This window comes from Delphinus delphis, chromosome 7, assembly GCF_949987515.2.
Source record: "Delphinus delphis chromosome 7, mDelDel1.2, whole genome shotgun sequence".
Classification (NCBI taxonomy): Eukaryota; Metazoa; Chordata; class Mammalia; order Artiodactyla; family Delphinidae; genus Delphinus; species Delphinus delphis.
This window is the reverse complement of record NC_082689.1, coordinates 60,620,519-60,633,270: the sequence shown is the minus strand read 5'-3', so window position 1 is coordinate 60,633,270 and position 12,752 is coordinate 60,620,519. Positions and strand designations below refer to the sequence as shown.

The 12,752-nt window shown below is 36.3% G+C and overlaps 1 protein-coding gene across 3 annotated transcripts in view; it reads right to left on the bottom strand.

Moving 5' to 3' along the window:
* Nucleotides 1–12,752, bottom strand: part of SLC25A12 (solute carrier family 25 member 12) — a 174,281-nt gene that overhangs the window by 43,553 nt on the left and 117,976 nt on the right. For all 3 annotated transcript variants that reach the window (XM_060016587.1, XM_060016588.1, XM_060016589.1), the window contains one exon: nucleotides 10,542–10,681. In XM_060016587.1, coding sequence (XP_059872570.1) covers nucleotides 10,542–10,681 — 140 coding nt within the window. The remainder of the gene's footprint in view (nucleotides 1–10,541; nucleotides 10,682–12,752) is intronic.

The window sequence follows — 12,752 nt, the reverse complement described above, 5'->3', positions numbered from 1 at the left end:
AGCACATCCCGAGTGTATGTTTTAGAAAAGGATAGACATCCTTCCCCTACATGCATTTACTACAAAAGTGAACAATATACAGCTCTGAATGTACAACAAAACTCTTCATTTTTTTTAAAAAAGCACGTTTTCCTGAAAATATACTACATGTTACTCCTCAGGAAAAGTGAATCACAGAATGTCAATAAAGAAAAGGGAGGAAAAACAACCTTTGTTTACTTGAGAAGTTTTCATCACTGAAAACTTTTCAGAGTATCTTTTCAGTGCTTCAAGTTCTACCTTTAAAATAACTAGTAACTCTCCTGCTTGAAGGCATTCTTATCATCCAAGAGTACTTTCTGAATTACAGCTGGCTCTCCACATCTGAGGGTTCCGCATCCGCAGATTCAACCAACTGAAGCTTGAAATTCTAACGTGAAAGTTATGAATAACAAACTGCATAAATAGTGTTCAGCTATCACTCTGTGTGGCTTTGAGTGATACTCATAAACTGTAGAACAATACAGAAGATCTCTGAACTTTTAAACTACTGGGCAGCTGACTTTTGTAATAGGTGATATCAAAAAAAAAGGTGCTAGTAATACCCTAAGGGCTATATAAAAGTCAAAATTTAGAGCATTTCTGCCCTGAGGACATATGACATAATCCAAATAAATCTGTTATCACAACATAATAATAGTGCTATTAGATGTCATTTTCACACTGTTTGCAACTCCGGAAATAATATTCCTATCTAAATATATAAATATTATTCACAAAGTGAAATAATTGTAATTTAATATTGTAAATATTGTAATGGCAATTTGCATTGCCATTCATTTATAAAAGCCTACAAATCAATGTTGATTTACCCTTTTCTGACATTTAAAATAGCTTTTGATGGAAGTTTCACCCTTTTACTAATTAATTATATTTTTCTATACCTCAATAGCAATTCAAAGACATTAAAATTGCCTTAGCAGGTGTTTGTCTCATAATTCATTAAGTTATACATTTGTTTTATATGGTTTTCTGTATTTGTATTATATTTAACAATAAAACAAGTTTCTAAAATATTTTTTCTTAGCAGGTTGATAGGCTAGAGACAAGTATATCAAACCTACTAAATCTTTCAATAATCTTAACTTTAAAAAAATTTAATAACAACATTGTGGAAAACATCTAAACATTTTAACATCCATCATCACACATGTAAATATTTGAATTTGAAATATTTATATTCAAATATTCTATTGGTCTTGAAAAGACCAACAGAAGTAGAGAAACTAAAAGTCAACTGGTAAAAATGTATGAAAGATAGAGTACAAAATAAACAACCAGCATGATTTGACAAAGTTTTCTTTCCAACCCCTTCTGCTTTTTAAAAATTTCAACTTATTAAGGTATAATTGACAAATAAAATTATAATACATTTAAAGTGTACAATGTGATGATCTGATATATGTATATATTGTGCAAGGACTCCCACCATTGAGTTAATTAACACATCCATCACCTCACATATTTATCTTTTTTTTTTTGACGAGAGCACTTAAGTTCTACTCTCTCAGCAAATTTCAATTATACAATACAGTATTATCATCAGCATGTTATACCTTAGATCTTCAGATCTTATTTATCTTATAACAAAGTTTGTGCCCTTTTTCCAGCCTCTTCCTATTTCTCCCACCCCCTAGACACTATTCTACTCTGTTTCTACATGTACAACTTTTTTTTTTTAATTCTACATGTAAGTGATACCATGGAGTGTTTGTCTTTCTATGTCTGGCTTATTTTACTTAGCATAATGCCCTCCAAGTTCATCCATGTTGCTGCAAACGAGAGAATTTCCTTTTTTTTAAGTTGAAAAATATTCCATTGTATGAATGTGGAATAATATACATATATATATACATACACACACACACACACACACACATATATATACCCACACCACATTTTCTTTATCCATTCTTTTGTCAATGGACACTTAGGTTGTTTCTACACCTTGGCTACTGTGATAATGCTACAATAAACACAGGAGTACAAAAAAAAAGTAAACACAGGAGTACAGATAATCTCTTTGAGATGATGATTTTATTTCCTTTGGATATATACTCAGAAGTAGGACTGCTGGATCACAGTAGCTCTATTTTAACTTCCTGAGGAACTTCCATACTGTTTTCCATAATAGCTGTACCAGTTTACTTTCCCATCAACGGTGTACACAGGTTCCCTTTCCTCCACATCCTTGACAGCATTTGTTGTCTTTGGTCTTTTTAGTAACAGACATCCTAACAAGTACAAGGTGATATTTCATTGTGGTTTTGATTTGCATTTCCCAGATGATTAGCAATGCTAAGCAACTTTTCATGTACCTGTTGGCCATCTATATGTCTTCTTTGGAAAAATGTCTATTGTGGTCCCTTGCCCATTTTTTAGTTGTGTTTTAATTTGTTTTGCTACTGAGTGGAATGAGTTCCTTGTATATTTTGGATATTGACCCCTTATCAGATATGTAGTTTGCAAATATTTTCTCCCATTCCATAGCTTGCCTTTTCTTTTTGTTGATTGTTTCCTTTGCTGTGCAGGTTTTCAGTTTGATGTAGTCCTACCTGTTTATTTTTGCTTTTGTTTATTTTATTTTTTAATTTGATGTCAAATTCAAATAATCATTGCCAAGATTGAAGTCAAAGAGCTTACTCTCTCTGTTTTCTTCTAGGAGTTTAAAGTTTCAGGTCTTACGTTCAAGTTTTTAATCCATTTTGAGTTGATTTTTGTGTATGGTTTAAGACAGGAGTCCAGTTTCATTCTTTTGCCTGTGGCTGTCCAGTTTTCCCAACACCATTTATTAAAGAGACTACCCTTTCTCCACTGTGTATTCTTGGCTCTTCTGTCAAAAATTAATTGACCATATATGCATGGGTTTATTTCTGGGCTCTCTATTCTGTTCCACTGAGCTACGTCTGTTTTATGACAATGTCATACTATTTTGAATACTATACCTTTGCAATATAGTTTGAATTCAGGAAGTGTGATGCCTCCAGCTTTGTTCTTTCTCAACATTACTTTGGCTGTTTGGGGTCTTTTGTGGTTCCATACAAATGTGAGGATTGTTTTTTCTATTTCTGTGAAAAACGCCTCTGGAAGTTTGATAGGGATTGCAATGAATCTACAGATCACTTTGGGTAGTATGGACATTTTAACAATATTAACTCTTCCAATCCATGAACACAAAATATCTTTCTATTTATGTCTTCTTCAATTTCTTTCATCAATGTCTTATAGTTTTCAGTTTACAGATCTTTTACTTCCTTAAATTTATTCCTGTTTTCTTCTTTTTAATGTTATTGTAAATGAGATTGTTTTCTTAATTTCTCTTTCCAATAGTTTCTTGTTAGTGTACTGAAATGCAACTTTTTTTTTTTTGCGGTACGCGGGCCTCTCACTGTTGTGGCCTCTCCCTTGCGGAGCACAGGCTCCGGAGGCGCAGGCTCAGCAGCCATGGCTCAGGGGCCCAGCCGCTCCACGGCATGTGGGATCTTCCCGGACCGGGGCATGAACCTGTGTCCCCTGCATCGGCAGGTGGACTCTCAACCACTGCGCCACCAGGGAAGCCCGCAACTCATTTTTGTATACTGATTTTATATCCGACAATTTTCCTGAAGTCATTTATTAGGTCTAATAGTATTTTGTGTAAGCGTAAAGTCTTTAGGGTTTTCTACATATATTATGTCCCCTACAAGCAAGGACAATTTTAATTTTAATTAATTTAATTAACTTAATTTTTCTCTTTCCAACTTGGAAGCCTTTTATTTCTTTTTCTTGTCTAATTGCTCTAAGGACTTCCATTACTTTTTGAATAACAGTGGCAACAGTGGACATCCTTGACTTGTTCCTGATCTTAGAGAAAAGGCTTTCAGCTTTTCACTACGGAGTATGATGTTAGCTGTGGACTTGTCATCTACAGCCCTTATTATGCTGAGGTATATTCCATCTACACCTAATTTAAGAGTTTTTATCATGAAAGGATCTTGAATTTTGTCAAATGCTTTTTCTGCATCTATATCTATTGAGATGATCATGATTTTTATCCTTCATTGTAGTGTATTAATGTGGTGTATTAGCATATGTTGAACCATCTTTGCATCTCAGGAATTAAGTCCCACTTGATTACTGTATATGATCCTTTTAGTATACTACGGAATTCAGTTTGCTAATATTTGGTTGAGAATATCTGCATCTATCTTCATCAGGGATACCGACTTGTAATTTTATTGTAGTGCCCTTGTCTGGCTTTGGTATCAGGGTAATACTGATCTTGTACAATGAATTTGGAAGAAGTATACCCTCCTATTTTTTGAAAGAGTTTGAGAAGGACTGATATTAATTCTTCTTAAAATGTTTGGTAATATTCATCAGTGAAGCCATCTGGTCCTGGACTTTTCTTCATTAAGAGGTTTTTGTTTACTGATTCAATCTCCTTGCTAGTAACTCGTCTGTTCAGAGTTTCCATTTCTTCATGATTCAGTCTTGGTAGGTTGTATGTGTCTAGGAATTTATCCATTTCTTCTAGGTTTTCTCATTTGTTGGTGTATAACTGTTTATAGTAGTTTCTTACGATCTTTATCAGTTGTAAGGTCTTCTCTTTCATTTCTGATTTTATTTGAGACTTCTTTTTTTCTTAATCTAGCTAAATGTTTGTCAGTTTTGTTTATTTTTTCAAAAAACCCATTCTTGGTTTAATTGATCTTTTCTACTGTCTTTCTAGTCTCTATTTCATTTATTTCTCCTTTGATGTTTGTTATTTCCTTCTACTGACTTTGGGCTTATTAGTTTATTCTCTTTCAAGTTCCTTGAGGTATAAAGGTAGATTGTTTGAGATTTTTCTTTTTTCTTAATGTAGGTGTTTATCACGATAACCTTCCTTCTTAGAACTGCTTTTGCTACATCCTTTAAGTTTTGGCATGCTGTGTTTCCATTTTCATTTGTCTCAAGATATTTTTTGATTTTCCTTTTGATTCCTTCTATGAACCATTGATTACTTAGGAGCATGTTGTTCAATCTCCAATTTGTAAATTTTCTCCTCTTCTACTTTAGTCATTCTCCCTAACATACTCCAACTTTCTATCACCTCAGCTCCAACCACATCACCCTTCAAATGAAGCAGGAATTTTTTACCTTTATTTCAACCTTAAAATATGGTTGAAAGTGCTCTCCAAGAAAAGGATATTCCTAAGCAGCATCAGAAGCACACACAGCTCCACTCTATCTTACATAGGCTTTCCCTTCCTCACTCTTTTTTTTCCTCCCTATTTATGCCTTTGTTATGTCTTTGTCTTTTCCATGCACGTCTTAGACTCTCAGAAATATCCAGTGGCAACCATGGGCATGATTAAGCCTTATTAATGACATTAATTCTGAAGAAAAGCAGAATCCTCACTGCAAGAGTAATGCAAGAGTTATGCTGGAAGAACAGATTTTCTATTTTCTATTAGGTCAACAGCTGAAGGACTCCCCTGTATCTTTTAAAGATATATATTTGAAGTATCACATATGAAACTATAGAGTGTATGGGATTGGCTTCCAAATGCTCCAGTAGGGAACAGAGTGGAGAGTATAGGTTAAAAAAAGACTGGCCAACATTTAATAATTGTTGAAGCTAGTTGGTGGGTACATGGGGGTTCATTATACTATTCTATTTTTAAATATATTTGAAGTCTTTCAAAATAAAAAATTAAAATTAAGGACTTCAAAAAGAAGCAACCAGGGCTTCCCTGGTGGCGCAGTGATTGAGAGTCCGCCTGCTGATGCAGGGGACATGGGTTCGTGCCTCGGTCTGGGAAGATCCCACATGCCGCGGAGCGGCTGGGCCCATGAGCCATGGCCGCTGAACTTGCGCGTCCGGAGCCTGTGCTCCACGATGGGAGAGGCCACAACAGTGAGAGAGGCCCGCGTACCGCAAAAAAAAAAGAAAAAAAAAAAAAAGAAGCAACCAAAAGGAAAAACGTTCTGCATATAAAGCTCTCCATTTATGTAGTATAATCAAAACATCAGGGTAGAATGGATATTGTGATCACGCTAATGAAAAAAACAATACTCTGGACCTATAAAAGATAAAATAAAGATATTCTAAAGAGATAAAAATAATCTAATAAATAAAAGATAAAATAAAATAAATCTGCTTCTAGATTGAAAGGGTGGGAAAGGGAAACTGAGGGAAAGGGTAAATACAGGAAGTTATGTTAAAGCTAAAGATCTTGTGTTTTTAGAAATGCATCTCATCTAACTATGAGATGAAAGTAGCAGGGGTTCAGAAATACTGTGGCTTTGGATGAGACTGAACTAGTACATTTAGCTCTGCTGTCTTTCAAATCTCTACTCTTCACTAAAAATCACACTAAAGAATGAAAAACAAAACAATACAGAAACTCAAGGACAAAGAGAACAGAAAAGAAGACAGCAACTACATTTTTAAGATTAGAGGGACTTCCCTGGTGGCGTAGTGGTTAAGAATCCACCTGCCAATGCAGGGGACATGGGTTCGAGCCCTGGTCTGGAAGATCCCACATGCCGCAGAGCAACTAAGCCCGTGCGCCACAACTACTGAGCCTGCGCTCTAGAGCCCACAAGCCACAGCTACTGGGCCCGTGTGCCACAAATACTGAAGCCCGCACACCTAGAGCCCATGCTCTGCAACAAGAGAAGCCGCCGCAAGAAGCCAACACACCACAACGAAGAGTAGCCCCTGCTCACCACAAGTAGAGAAAGCCCAAGCGCAGCAATAAAGACCCAAATCGCCCATAAATAAATAAATTTACAAAAAAAAGATTAGAGGGCAAAAGAGCAAATGACAACTGGCTTAGCAGGCCCAAGAAAACCAGAAGTGAGGAAAGCAAAAAAGCAATCCAATGTACATGACAGAATTTGCCAAAGACTTGTGAATTGGCTATACTAGTACCCCCAGAAGTAATGGTGAAGGTGGAGCTGAGAACAGGAGGCTTAGACGGAAGCCTGTTTATACAGTAATTAGTTACCTGCTATACTCCACCACAGCCAGGCCACTAGCCCTTTCCCAACCCTGGAAGACAACTAGGTGAGTCTAACAGAGGATCTCTGGACTAAGGGAGACCAGGCACAGATGAAAACAGGTAATTAAATGAAAGTCCATCTCCATACTGAATGTTGCAGACCTCTAACCCTTTTGTCTTACTCAGCAACCAGAATATCAAAAGCCAGATCTAGGGCTTCTCTGGTGGCACAGTGGTTGAGAGTCCACCTGCCGATGCAGGGGACCCGGGTTCGTGCCCCGGTCCGGGAAGATCCCACATGCCGCGGAGCGGCTGGGCCCGTGAGCCATAGCCGCTGAGCTTGCGCGTCCGGAGCCTGTGCTCCACAACAGGAGAGACCACAACAGTGAGAGGCCCGCATACCGCAAAAAAAAAAAAAAAAAAAAAAGCCAGATCTAATACTCCAGATGTGTGGCTAAATCATTATTCTGATTCCCCAATCCAAAGTAAAAGACCTGAACATACAGGCATTAGAGAGTCCCCGGAAAAAGAGCCCAGCCAGAGAACTTCACAGTAAGGTCCAGTTAATAAATCCTGCCATGAACCCAAAGCTCCCAATAAGCCTCAATCTTAATTTTAATATGAGCAGAGGACCAAGAACCATCAGACATAGGAGAAGAGCTACTAACATGAAAAAGAGAGACCCAAACAAAGAGAAGGAAAGTAACTTGACAGAAACAGACACTTTGCAGGGAGAAGAAAATTTTTAAAAAAAAAACAAAAACAAAAAACCCTGCCTCTAATATGTTTGGAGAAGTGAGAGAAAATACTACATCCATAAAAGAAGAACAGTATGCTATTTTTAAAAGAAATATTTAGAAAATCAAAAAGAACTCTTGAAAATTAGAGATACAACAAAAGAAACAATAGAAGGTTCAGAAGGAAAACAGGAGAGAAAAGAAAACTAAAGGATCATACATTTATTATATTTACTAGTTCTAGACGGAAAAAAAAATAGAAGAAAAGTAGAAAGAATATTTTCAAGAATTGAAGTACATAAGCTTTCAAATTAAAAGAGCCCCTGAATGCTCAGCACAATGAATAAAAATAAACTCACATCAAGGAATATCATCATGAAATTTCAAAATGCTGAAAAGAAAAAAATCTTAAAACCCTCCAGAATGGGGAAAAAAAAAAGTTTCAAAACAGAATAAAGATTAAAATGGTATTGGACTGCTCAGTGGCAACACTGGAAGCTAGAAAACAAGAGATATATTTTCAAATTAGGAGGAAAATAAATTACTAAAATTCTATACCCAGCCAAACTAAAGGTAATGATAGAGCAGAGGCTTTCATATATCAAGTCTCACAAAAAAATTATTTTACTTTCCTTAGGAAGCCCCTGAATTAAGTATTCTACCAAAAAGAGGGAGCAGGGACTTCCCTCGTGGTCCAGTGGCAAAGAATCCGCCTTCCAATGCAGGTGATGTGGGTTCAATCCCTGGTCGGAGAACTAAGATCCCATATGCCACGGGGCAACTAAGCCCGCACACCGCGACTACTGAGCATGTGCGCCTCAGCCAGAGAGCCCGTGTGCCACAGACTACAGAGCCCATGCACTCTGGACCCCGCGCACCACAACTAGAGCAAGAAAACCCACATTCCACAACTAAAGAGAAGCCTGCACACCACAACGAGTGCTGCAATGAAAAATCCCACGTGCCGCAATGAAGACCCGACACAGCCAAATAAATAAATAGATCAAATAAATCTTTTTTAAAAAAAGAGGAAGCAAACCATAATAAAGGAAGAGATGAAATCCAGTAAATGGGAGGTTCAACATAACAGAAAAGCAGATGGAGTCCCCAGGATGAAGGTGAAGGGAGATCACAAGCTGACAGCTATGTAGTAAGTACAAAGTCCAGTATCAGACATTTCCAGGAAAATGGTGTAGGGGCTGTGGAAAACAGTCTGGCAGTTCCTCAAAAAGTTATGACCCAGTAATCTCACACCTTAGGGATATACTCAAAAGATTTGAGGGCTTCCCTGGTGGCGCAGTGGTTGAGAGTCCACCTGCCAATGCAGGGGACACGGGTTCATGCCCCGGTCCGGGAAGATCCCACATGCCGCGGAGCGGCTGGGCCCATGGGCCATGGTCGCTGAGCCTGCGCGTCCAGAGCCTGTGCTCCACAGCGGGAGAGGCCACAACAGTGAGAGGCCCGCGTACCAAAAAAAAAAAAAAAAAAAAAAAAGATTTGAAAACAGGTATTCAAAAGCATACATGTATACCAATGTTCATAGCAGCACTATTCATAACAGCCAAAAGGCAAGAACAACCCAAGTGTCCATCAACTAATGAATGGACAGACAAAATATGATATATCCATACAATGGAATATTATTCAGCCATAAAAAGGAATGAAGGACTAACATATGCTACACACAGATAATCCCTGAAAACACTATGCTAAGAAAAAGCCAGACACAAAAATTCATATTGTATAATTCCACTGATATGAAATATCCAGAATAGGTAAATCCATAGACAGAAAGCAAATTGGAGCTAAGGAAAGGCAAGAATGGGGTGTTAGGGCTTCCCTGGTGGCTCAGTGGTTGAGCGTCTGCCTGCCGATGCAGGGGACGTGGTTTTGTGCCCCGGTCCAGGAAGATCCCACATGCCGCAGAGCGGCTGGGCCGGTAAGCCATGTCCGCTGAGCCTGCGCGTCTGGAGCCTGTGCTCCGTGGAGGCCACAACAGGGAGACGCCCACATACAGCAAAAAAAAAAAAAAAAAAGAATGGGGTGTGACTGTTTAACTGGTACAGGGTTTTCGTCTGGGGTAATGAAAAGGTTTCAGAATTAGAGCTGGTGGTTGCACAACACTGTGAATGTACTAAATTGTGCATATTCACATGGTTAATTTTATGTTAATTGAACTTTACCTCAAATTTTTTTAAAAAGAAAGCAAGCTCCTGGATTGTTCCAATAGGATGAAATTGACCAAACACCTACTCGGTTTTAAACATATTAAAATGAGATTTTAGTAACTGAGGCCAAGTCTGAGAATGAATTGGCATTAATATACAGAAAATAAAATAATAAAAATTAGAATCGCTAAGAAAATCATTTTAGTCATGCACAGTGTTTACAAAGTTGTGGTGATTCAAATATGATTACCGATCTAAGCAGAATCATGACATAATTATATGGAGAGAGGGGACAGAAAATGTCCAAGTCTGTGATAGAGAGGGAAAGGTGAAAAAGCTAGCTCCTAATCTTCCATAGTTCAAATTAAATAAAAAATACCTAAAAGTGAAAAATTAAAAAGTACAAGTGCCAGCACATGTTTATTATTTAAAGCTATGAAAGTAAACACCGAAAGAAACAATTACGAGAATTTAAATAAGTTGCCTCTGGGAGTGAGAAATGAAAAATGGGGGTGAAATGCCACAGAGGATTGCTATTTTTTGTAATAAACCTAATAAAGCTAAAAGGGAAGGAGATGGAGGAGGAATGGTATATATTTACGCTGGTTATGAAAAACTAAGCTCACCTGAAGAAATTGTGTGAATTCTGTGTAGTTAAGATGCTTCTTCCGATTATGCCCAAAATGCAGCCGGATAAATTCACAGTCCCAGTTAAAAGGGATATGGTGATGAATAGTAGTCTGCCCAAAAATTTCTTTGACATTTTCTTGAAAGGGAAAACAAAAATTAATAAATTATATCTGGAATAAGTAGTTTAGTCCACTGCAATGTTCCTACAGAAAGAAATTAAGAGAAATTTTAAAAGTCAATATTATCTGTTTCTACTAACATTAGCTGCAAAATTTTTTGTGCTCAGAAACCCATGCACAGGAGCACAATTGATACAAAATATAATTTTACAGTTAAGATTGTGTACCATTACATATAAGGCCATGAGATTCTTAATTTCTCTTGATTTAATTTTAATTAGAAAGTGATTTATATCTTGCATTATAAATGGCTGCTACTTTGCATTCCAGTATAAAATCAATAGTGTTTTCCCGGTTCCTCAAGGAGTCGAATTAAGCCCTTTATCAGAAGCATGAATACCTAAATTACAGTATAATGCAATATTTGTCATACTAAGTATGGCTTGATTGAGGCTTGATTATTACATTCACACTAGCCTGAATATGTCTATTGAAGATAGGTATAAGAAATACTATCAAAAGCATATCATTAGCCCAGCAGCAAGCACCTTATTAAAAGCTTCTGATATTGTCAAAAATACGGTCTTGACACAAAGCTACAAGATCCCCATAAAAACCATGATTATTAGTCTCAGCTATTAAAATATTTTAAGATAAGTGAAATTAGTGATTCACTTTTAAGTAAAGAAGGACTAAACACAGTATACTAACTTTTAGATAGGAACCAGTCACACTGTGTAATATACAACCAAAACCTTCTGACAGCTTGTCTTCATGCACTAACAAAGTCATTCACTTTCTTACACCGTTCTACACTTACTATGAAAGTCAATTCACAAATGACTGGTACTTTAACAAGCATAGACTGGATAGACTAATTTAGAAGCTCATGCCAAAAAAAAAAAATCGTTAACAAAGTTAAGAAAGCAGGAAGCCCGTTTTACTGATGTCTTAACAAAATTATTTTCAAATTTAAGCCAATTATATTAGTGAAAGGATTTTACTATCTATAGCTATCAATTATACTAAAGAATTAGTAAATACAAGCTTAATGTTTTATAATCTCCAACTATGCTATTTTATCTAATTTCTGCAAATTCTTTGAGTAAGATATAAATCTCATATTGTAAATGGTTTAATGGATTCCCTTTAGTTTTAATATACTTTTTTTTTTTTTTTTTTTTTTTTTGATAAAAGCATTGCTATGCTGGGGGAGCAGCAGGGAGTGTAAGAATCCTGAATTGGAAATCCTACCAGTCTGGACTCAACATGACAGCTCTGAATAGGTCACAGTGATTAGTCAGTTGGAAGGCGGCATTGGATGTCACTGGGGAGATGGGATTCTCATCTTTTCTTTCAAATGGAATGTAGCATTTATTTCTGGCCTAAATAGCAACAGTATTTCAGAGTTTTCAAATCATGTCAATTATTTTCATCTTCCATAAACACAAATTAAATATATGAGTTTTTGTTTCTGAAAGCAAAGAATTAATGCAATACAGCAAGTCATGGGATCCTAACCAACACAAAGGATTACCCTTGAATCTATATGAAACTTCAACAAGTTGTAAGATATGTTAAAGTTTACAAACTAATTAAAATAATAAGGATGGCAAAAAACTATTTAGAGTTAAAAGTATTATGGCCGTCTAGCAAAGATTTTTTTAGGACCCTCCTAATTCAATTAATTAGTTGCTTCTCTTTCCAAATTAATTAATTTGATTTCTTATTTTAAATGTTAAACTAAGGGAATATGAAGAAATTAATGGAAAGCATATTAGGATAACTTAAATTACTACATATAGTTAAGTAACATTAAGGTAAATTATTAAAGGGAATGAGTTATTTTATAACCTTTATTTTAAAGGTCACAACTCCCAAAACTCAACTATTTGATAGGAAATATACGTATTGCTACCTAAATAAGTTTTATATAACAGTGGAATAAAACTGAACTCCCTTTGTATGACTGGAAAATATCAGAATCTCAAGTGCGAAACTATATCAAATAAAGCCGAAGATTCAAAAGCTTTCAAACTTATGAAAATTTAATGAACCATGAAAATTGTCTTCTATTATCACAAAAAG